The 9,842-nt window shown below is 31.0% G+C and overlaps 1 protein-coding gene across 1 annotated transcript; it reads left to right on the top strand.

Annotated features, from left to right (window-relative positions):
- Positions 1-200: 200 nt before the first annotated feature.
- Positions 201-2,198, top strand: LOC149176748 (gamma-glutamylcyclotransferase 2-1-like). The gene is made up of 8 exons (XM_089423172.1): positions 201-315; positions 425-501; positions 730-786; positions 889-945; positions 1,076-1,119; positions 1,264-1,335; positions 1,448-1,527; positions 1,640-2,198. Exons 1-8 carry the CDS (start codon positions 207-209, stop codon positions 1,729-1,731), a joined length of 588 nt encoding a protein of 195 aa, XP_089279298.1. The 5' UTR covers positions 201-206; the 3' UTR covers positions 1,732-2,198.
- The last annotated feature ends 7,644 nt before the right edge of the window (positions 2,199-9,842 follow it).

Below are 9,842 nucleotides of genomic sequence, written 5' to 3'. Positions count from 1 at the left end.
CTGCCCTTAAATTCAGCCTGTTACCTAGTTCAGCATTGGGAGAAAACTATCATCCTCTGTATGTTTCTCGTTCTCTGCAACTTTCATTTATGGATTAGTGCTTCTGTTGGGTTTTCTGTTTCCTAGAACTAAATTGTTGAGTTTTCAGCATATCTACATCTACACAGAGTTTTTGGATTAGTGCTTCTGTTTCAGGATTCTCAAGAATGGTGCTGTGGGTTTTTGGCTATGGGTCCTTAGTGTGGAATCCAGGCTTTAAGCCTGATGAAGAATTTGTTGGATATATCAAGGGCTACCAAAGAGTTTTTAATTTAGGTTAGAATTTCTTTGATACTGATGAGTTATTCATATCATTCAATAATGAAAAATGGTGTTACTGCTGGAATGGCTATTTAAAGGGACTTCCTCCTTGTGTTTTTTGCAGCTTGTACTGACCACCGTGGGACTCCACAGTCTCCAGCTCGGACATGTACATTGGAAGCGCAGGAGGGAGCTATTTGTGTAAGAACATAGAATATTCTTATACTTACATATATCTTCTGTCTATATTCCCCGTAGAATTTCTGAGCTATGTACATTGCTGGGAATACTACATATTTTGCAATAAGCAATCCATGTAAAGGCTGTTTAAACGCTGTTGGTTTTTATTTGTGTTGTGAAGGGTATTTTTCTGCATCTCCATTGCTTTTTCCGTATGTACTGACACTGCTTTTTGGTTGATATTCTTAGTGGGGTAGAGCTTACTGTGTGAGAGGAAAACCAGAGAAGGAAAGATCGGCTATGGAGGTGAGATGAAAGGGGAGGCTCACTGTTTTGTTTTGCATGTTTTTCTTTGCCTATTTATGGGCAAAATGCTGATGGGTTTTTACTGAAACAAGTGATTTTCAGTATCTGGAAAGGAGGGAATGCGAATATGATCTCAAGGCCTCTGTAGATTTCTACACAGTAAGATGCTCTGGCCTGCTCCATATATATGGCAACTGCCTAACAATTTCTTGGAAAGATATAGAAGCTATTCATGTGTTTGACCTTTTCATATGATGTCTGATCTTCAATGGTGAATTTGTTATTGTAGGAGGAAGGAGAATCTGCAACCCCATTTCTGACTGGAGTCCTAGTGTGAGTTCAAGCAGATTTAATCTCATAGCCTTAATTTATCTGGGCTTGTCTCATTTTTTGTTGGCTTTGTTTTATATGGCAATACATTTTGCTCCTGCTTTTTAGACAGATTCATCATAATCACTGGTTTTATAATCCTTGCAGGTTCATATCAACTCCAGACAAGAACATAAACAAGTACTATCTGGGCCCAGCTCCACTGCAAGAAATGGCGAGGTATGTAACTTACAACAGTATATTTGACCCAAATGTTTGAAATATGAGATTTCTTTTAAGTATAAAAATTTCAACTGAATATCACTTACAGATGGCATCATCTTGTATGCAGCCAAATTGCAAAAGCTGCTGGTCCATGTGGGAATAACCGTGATTATGTTTTCAAGTTGGAGCAAGCCATGGACAGCATTGGTGAGTTTTGCTTCTGACATACTGGCCCTTTCATATATACATGCTCTGAATACTGTGTTTTCCTGGAGTTGGAGTGAAATTTATAACTTGATTTATTGTTATAATGCCATAGGCCATCCAGACCAGGGAGTGATAAAGCTTGCAGGTGAAGTGAGGAAGATTCTTGGTGGCATTCATAACGTTTTCTATCTATCACCGTTGTGACTGCTAATAGCTCTGACATCCCAAACAAAGAAGAGGAGCCTAATTACAACTTCAACCATATTTCACCAACTGCCAATTCCTGAAATGGTTACATTCTTTTCTACCAACAGCGCTGAATATGCATGAATATTCAGAGATGAATATATGCATGAATATTCCATCTAATCTGACAGTTGTCTAATCTGACAAAGTAGTTCAGAATTTCCAAACTGACCAAGTTTTCTCAGCCATAATATTTAGGATTTGACTATTGTATACTTCTTCCCAAAGAAGGAAATTAAAGGATTTTGAAGCATATTCTTCATTGAAGACTATACTTTTTTCCCAAAGAAGGAAATTAATGGATTTTGAAGCATATTCTTCGTTGAAGACTCTGAATCCTATGTGGGAGTACATTGTTTACTTCGGATCATAAGGTGGATTTATCAAGATTTTTATTATCTATGAATTTTGTCAATTTTTTGTCATTTGGAGTGATTTATGTGATGCATATGTTATATCATAGTTTATAAAGGAAATGTGAATCATAATTAGAGATTAGATTATACATACGAGCATTAAAAGGTAACCAGAATAAATTATACATTAAAAAGCAATCAATACTGTATAAAATTGTGTACATTAAAATGCAATCAGAGAGTAAATTATACATTAAAAAGCCATCAATAATGTATAAAATTGTATACATTAAAAGGCAACCAATAATGCAATGTTTATATTGAAAATTTAAAAATATTAATAATAATGAGATTTTTTAATAAATAAAAAATAATGTTTCTATTAAAAATTAAAAAATATTAATAAAAAAGAATTTTTTTTAATAAATAAAATATTTTTATGTTCAAATAGTATTATTTTACATCAACCCTATTTAAAATTAATAAATAAAAAATAAAAATAAAAAGATTAAATTATTATTATATTTCTTTTCGATGTGAAATTAAAATGGAATATTTAAAATAATATTGAATAATACAATCTATTTGAAGTGAATTTATAATTTTTTTTCAAGGTAAATTTTGAATAAAATAATTGAATATTCACAATAACTAATATATTTTAATATTAATTTTTTATTTTGTTATATATTATATACATTTATATATTGATTTTTTATTTTTTTATATATTATATATATTTATATATTGAATTTAATTAAAATATTTGAATATTCATGCACATTATTATATTTTAATATTTATTTTAAATATATAAAAAATAAAATAAAAAAATATTTATTTCAAATATATAAAAAATAAAAATTTGATGTGAAATAGCATATTTTAATATCAATTTCAAATACATAAATTTAAAAACTAAAATATTTAAATATAAGTAGCATATTTTAATATTAATTTCATATACAGAAGAAAAAGAATATCAATTTTTAAATATAAGTACTAAAATATTTAAATATAAGTAGCATATTTTAATATTAATTTCATATACAGAAGAAAAAGAATATCAATTTTAAAATATAAGTAGCATATTTTAATATTAATTTCATATCAAGAATATCAATTTTATATATATAAAATATCAATTTTAAAATATAAGTAGCATATTTTAATATTAATTTCATATCAAGAATATCAATTTTATATATATAAAATGAATGAATGTAAAAGTGTAATCTTTTAGCTATTTAAAAATATTTCAATATGAATTTAAATAAAATATTTGAATATGCATAAACATATTTTAATATTATATAGAGATATGACATTATTTTATATTATAAAATTGATCTAGATTGAGACTTTATATTCTACTTCATGTGTCAAATTATGGCAAGGACTAATGAGCCTGCCATCCAGCATTAAATGCCCACTCAGCTGCAAGCTCGTCAGCCATATCTAACACGCGTGCCCGGTGACTTTTCGAACACTCCGTCCCCACCTCGTGTTATATGGCTAATGAGCTTGCAGCTGAGCAGGCATTTAATACCCTATGGCAGGCTGGTTAACCCTTGCCTCAAATTACTACTACATTCTATGGCCCACAAAATAGCCCACAAAATAGAACTTTTGTGTTTGTTACAAAATTTGCCAAATATTTTGAAATATAGCTTGCTAAAATTCTAAACTCTGCAAAAGACTCCTAACAACAATAGATATCTACAACACAAAAAAAACTTTCAGATATGTAGGAAACCTATTTTGTCCATATTGTTTGATCGCCATTCTAGCATTGTGCTTCAAATTCCTCAGTCAATTATGGGCTTTTTCTGTGACTAGTCCTCTGGCTCCGACTATGTTCATGTCAGACTTTGCTTCTGTGCTAACATTGCTTTCGAATTCTGCCATCTTGAGAGACATAATAGCCATTTCTGTTCGCATCCTTGACTAAAACTTCTCAAGCTTTCTTTGCAGCAATTTGTATTTGGTTGCCATCTACCACTGAAAGGTCAACCTCTCTTTTTCCTCCTTAATCCCCGTGCATGAGAGTTTGCATCAATCCTTCCACCAATTCCAACAAACTTTCAACCTCTCTTTTTCCTCCTTAATCCCCGTGCATGAGAGTTTGCATCAATCCTTCCACCGACTCCAACAACTTAACTTTTCCAGTAGGAAATTTAACTTGGCGAGCTCATCTTTGCGGGACGATTCCCCTAGAGCCACCATGTGCATATCTCACATCTTCTCGCAGTTGAATTCAAGAATCACAGACTGTCTCAAAACCTTGCAATATTTTCTAAACAATGGCACTGAGCAAGGGTGAAATAGATTGAATTCACTCCATTCAAGTCCAATTCATTTGTGGAGATACGCCCCTGGTGCATTGAATTACCAAGCCTCGGCATCCATGGTTAGAGTACAAAGAATTCCTTAGAATGTTAGCCCACAAATACAGAGGGATCATAAATAATTCCAAGTTATGTAGTTTTAAATGCCAATTCAATGCCAGACCTCCCATCACCCGAGTGAATGCCATTCTGTCTTGGAGAGCTAAACACATACGCCACTTGCACGTTGTTGAGACAAATAATGTGCCAGAAGGAGGTATAACGAAAACAGAGGACCTCCATCATGTCGTGTCCAAACAAAGGAGTTAATGTCGGTTGACATTCCATTACCAACCTCGATTTGTTGACCATTATCTGATTGCAGGATGGATATATATAACCAACCTTCTCCATGGGAGCCAGATCCAATATGCTATGGCTTAATTCAAATTTAATTAGGCTTAAAAAAATTATATATCTTTTTTTTTCATGGAAGATGTGAAATAGTTAATACCCTTTTATTCACTTCTAGAGCCTCTTGATCCATAGTAGCTCCTTTGCTTGCCAATAAGTTAGCTTTGGAGTTCATTTGTCTTAAGACATGAAAAAATCAATTTGTTCAAATTGCCTAAATAACTATATTTTGTAAAGTTAGAAAAAGGTCTGAATTCAATGATTCATTTGCTTTTCTCACTTGATGAATTTCTATTATTGAGTCACCAAACTCTGAAATTTTGGTGATTTTCATGTCAATTTCCAGTTACAGCGCTTTCCAAAGGGCAATATATTATGCTTGGTTGTTGGATACTACCCCACGCCCTAAGCAAACTGCATCTCTATTTGTTCAACAGGGCAAAAGATTACCCATCTCACTCTTGCCACCACCAAAGATAAAGTAATTGAAAATAATAATTTCCAATTAATTTATAACTATTATATTTCCTTCTCATTATTCAATGTGAAATTGACTGGTATTTAAAATCATATTGATATTACAATCAAATTTGAAGAGAATAATTAATTCCTTTATTGTTAAAACTTATTTTAATATGACCTTAAATAAAATAATTGAATATTCATATTAACTAATATATTTTAATGTAATCGTTTTATGTGTGTGTCTGTGAGAGACGATGATTAATGTCCACTAAGACCAATATGGCCTATTTGACCTTAAGAAAGTAAGAGATAAATTGAGATTTTTTAATAGTTTTTTTCTATGATTGAAAAAAAAGGGAGAGAAGCATTCCTAGATCACCATAGTTTTGCTCACTTAACAAGTAAAAAATGTTGATAGTGTGGCAAAGATTTTGTAAATAAGAATGGATGTGAATAAGAGATGGACAATAAGAGAAAACATTTTATCTTCAACCCTCTTAGTATCACAAAAGTGGCATAAAGGTGTTTTGGGAATTGACCAATGCCCGATTTCACTCTGAAGTTTTATAATACTTTAGCTTCCTTTTTCACTCTAACTCGTTATCATCCCACAACTTATCCTTAAATTTGGAAGTAATAATATTTTTAATCTTATCCTTAAATTTGGAAGTAATAATATTTTTAATCTTATCCTTATTCTCCAAGATGATCTCTTCCTTTATCCCCCAATGGTCTAGCCAAGATTGTACATCGTTATGTCAATCTCAAGGTGGGGGTTTTGGAAAGTCAATCCATAGTATAATCCAATAAATCCTTAAGATAATAAATATTTTTAACATAAAATTTTGATTTTTCCATAAAGTGACAAAAAGTTTTGATTTTTCTTTAAAATAACAAGTAGTTTTAATATGAACTTTTCCATAATTGCATGGATAAGATCTCCAACCTATCCTTTTATGTTTTCCTGTGTTGTTATGTTATGTAAACAATTTGACTCGGTCAAAATAAAATAAAATAAAAATAAACCCTATGCTAAAATAAAAATTCTACTAGCTCCATGTTTATGAGAACCTATGGTATTGTCTATGGTATTCATGTGAGATATAGCATATTTAAATGGGGAAATTAAACCAGCCTAGTTCCATTTTAACTTCGGATCTACCAAGTGTGGAGAGGGATCAAATCTCTTGAGAGGGATCAAATCCCCTGAGATGTGAATATCTAGGAAGGTTGGTTAATAATGGAGACTTTGATTTTTCCATAGCTAATTATTGCTAATAGGTAGTATGGAAGAGATCTTGTAATGTCTTGTTATGTTATGTAAACATTTTGACTAAGTAAAATAAAAATAAAATTAATAATTTGCCATTGGCGGTTTCTAGGCTCTAGGTTTTGAGAACCCATGGTATTTGTTATGATGAAGCCTATTTAAAGGCTTGAGGAAATCCATTATTCTTTAAGAAATCCATTTATGGAATGCAAGAGTAGTGTAATCCATTTCTATATATCAAGCACAACACACCCACTTGCTCACTGTTCAACCCGTTTAGATTTTCTGTAAGCTAGTTTTGTTTTTCCAAGGATTCATTTATTTTGATTTGAATAGATATTAATGAATTTTATTTTATGTATGCAGGGTGTTCGTGACTATGAAGCTACCAAATTTTTCAATGTAAAAGTAGTAGCCAAAGGAGAGGAGAGGTCTAATGAGGAGCATTGTAAATTGTACTTGTGAGCTTTAATTTGAATTTATTTATTTCTAAAATCATGTTTATTCATAAAATTTAATGGTTGCTTAAGACATAAAGTATGTTTTAAAATCATAATAACTGAGTTTTAATTTGAATTTATTTATTTCTAAAATCACATTTATTCAAAATTTAATAGTTGTGTAAGACTAAAAGTATGCTTTAAAATCATAGTAAATAATCTAATAAGATAAGTATGATTATTCAATAATCAGAGCTAAATCATAATTATTATTATTATTATTATTATTTAATTAATCAAAATAATTAGCCTCTCATATAAGAGGATGGGATTATACGATGAATCTGTTCTGTGCGTCCCATAACTTGCCCCTAAAATATTATACTCATAATTTGAATTTACTTATTTCTAAAGTCACATTTACTCATAAAAAATCAGTGGTTGCATAAGACTAAAAGTATGCTTTAAAATCATAGTAAATAATCTAATAAGATAAAGATGATTATTTAGTAATCAGACCCAAGTCATATTTTTATTATTATTATTATTTAATTAATCAAAATAATTAGCTTCTCATATGGAATTCCATTTTTCTCCTCCTGATGCAAATAGGGGAATTTTCTTGCCTTACGAAAAAGAAAAAGAGAAGTGAGCTCATCACATTTCATGAAATTAACTAGGAATTATAAATTTTATGGCATGTTTATGCAACATCTAATTACTTTCAATTTTTTATTATATAGGTATCATATAAAAAAATGTCTCAAACAAAAAAGAGTCAACCTTCTATCAAAATGTTTTTTGGATGGTCTACTATATCGCAAGTTTCATATTATAATAAACAAGTGCTTAATTTTGATTTGAATGAAGACTTGGACATATTGGGATATAATGAAGAATGCATTGAAGAAATTCAAGGTGAAGAACCTAACATCTAAAAGAAAAAAAATTGAAAGTGAAACGAGAGTTTCGTGAGGAATGAAAAACTAAGTACAAGTGGTTGAGAGAGACAATACATGAAGGAAAAGTAGTTATGAAATGCATATATTGTGAAGCACATAAGGCAACTAGACCATGGGGGATTGACATTGGTTTCTCTACCATGCAACATGATTCACTCATTGTTCATGCAAATTCAAGCATCCATAAACTTTCACAAGCTAAATGGATATATGGAAATGAAAAGAAAATCCATTCCAAAACACAAAGCGTGCATTGATGACAAAAACAAGAAAAGTGTAATCACAACTATGAAATTAGTTTATTGGGTTGTGCAAGAAGATTGGGCATATCAAGGAACATAACACACAATTTACTAGAGGTATTCAACTACATCAAATTATTGATTATGGAAATATTCATACTAAAATAAGATTTAGCTCTCTCAAAATATGAATCCCTTTGCTTGTTTGCAATGTCTTTACATACACCCAACATGCCAAAGAATAAAGACTACACATCATATACAAATCACATGGTTGTAAAAGATTTCTTTTTTGCTATATATGAGTATCTTGAAGAGGTACAAACAACAAGAATGTTGGATAGTCCTTTTTATTCATTGATGTTAGATGAAAGTACAGATCGTAGTTTATAGAAACATCTCATGGTTTATGCCACATTTCTAGGATCACAAGGGTTGGGGCCTCCAATTTCACAGTTTTTAAAACTCATAATTGTTTCTGATGGAAGAAGGAAAACAACATATGATGAAGTTAATGATTTAAAGGAAGTAAGGGACCCTTCAAATAAAAGCATGATAGCAATTTCCACAAATGGTGCATTATTGATGATTGGAAATGAGAATAGATTTGTTAATTTTTTGAAAAACAATGTACCTACGTATTCATTGTATTTCTCATTGTGAAGCTTAAGATGCATTAGATGCTTCCAAATGAATACCTAAATTATTATTTGCTGAAAATTTGTCAAACAAGGTATATACTTGGGTGCAAAATTCTACTAAAAGAAATAATAAACTTATTGCTCTACAAGAACTTATGCAGCGTGAAACTCTTCAATCTCTTTAAATCCACAGAGTTAGGTAGCTTTGAAGAGGACAAGTCATTTAAACACTTGTTGTATTGATGCCTCCCATATTGAATTTGCGGAAAAATCAAAGGAAGGACTCATGATATGATGAGGCAAGGATAGTTTCTATTAAGTTTTTTTTGCATATGCTTGCAGATGTAATGTGTGAACTAAACAAGTTGAATAAGAAATTCCAAGAAGAGTATGTTGATGTTACCTCTTTAGGAGAAACCATAGATGTTACTATAAACACTTTGAAAAGGTGGTTACTAAGAAGTGACACATTTGAAGATGGCACATCTTACTTATCTAAATTTTTAGATGCCTCTAAATTTGGTTATCTAGAAATTACTGATAAAGAGGGAATTGTTCATAAGCATGAATTGTGATTTGTAGCAATTCCACACACATATGGTGATTTTCTTGATACACAAAATAATCATGGAAACTTACATTAATGGTTCACAAGAGAGTTGCAAAGAACTTGCAAAAGAATATGTTCAAGCTCTAGTAGAGAGTTTGAATGGAATATTCCCTAATCTTTCTTTTTTTAACTCTATAAGATTGTTTAGCCCTTGTCATTATGTACAAGATGTTCGTGGCAGAGAAGAGAATTCAAAGCGTTGGCTTCAGAAGATTTTTCAACACTTGCAACATACTATGTGAGAGGGAAGAAAGAAAAACATTAATTGATTTTGAAGTTTGCTTGAAAGAGTTATATGCATTTGTTGATATTATTCGTGTTAATGTGAGGGGCCATCCATGA

The sequence above is a fragment of the Pinus tabuliformis genome, chromosome 4_1 (genome assembly GCF_031772625.1).
Source record: "Pinus tabuliformis cultivar Carrire ecotype Pingquan chromosome 4_1, CPIR1, whole genome shotgun sequence".
NCBI classification, from domain to species: Eukaryota; Viridiplantae; Streptophyta; class Pinopsida; order Pinales; family Pinaceae; genus Pinus; species Pinus tabuliformis.
Note: the sequence above shows the minus strand (reverse complement) of the source record. Positions and strands in the feature narration are given on the sequence as shown.

Bases quoted from the DNA above. Each gene is read 5' to 3' on its own strand.
- LOC149176748 (XM_089423172.1), top strand. From the start codon at position 207: ATGGTGCTGTGGGTTTTTGGCTATGGGTCCTTAGTGTGGAATCCAGGC. The intron at 787-888 runs GTGAGATGAAAG...AGTGATTTTCAG, and splicing joins AGGAAAGATCGGCTATGGAG to TATCTGGAAAGGAGGGAATG. The intron at 946-1,075 runs GTAAGATGCTCT...TTGTTATTGTAG, and splicing joins CCTCTGTAGATTTCTACACA to GAGGAAGGAGAATCTGCAAC.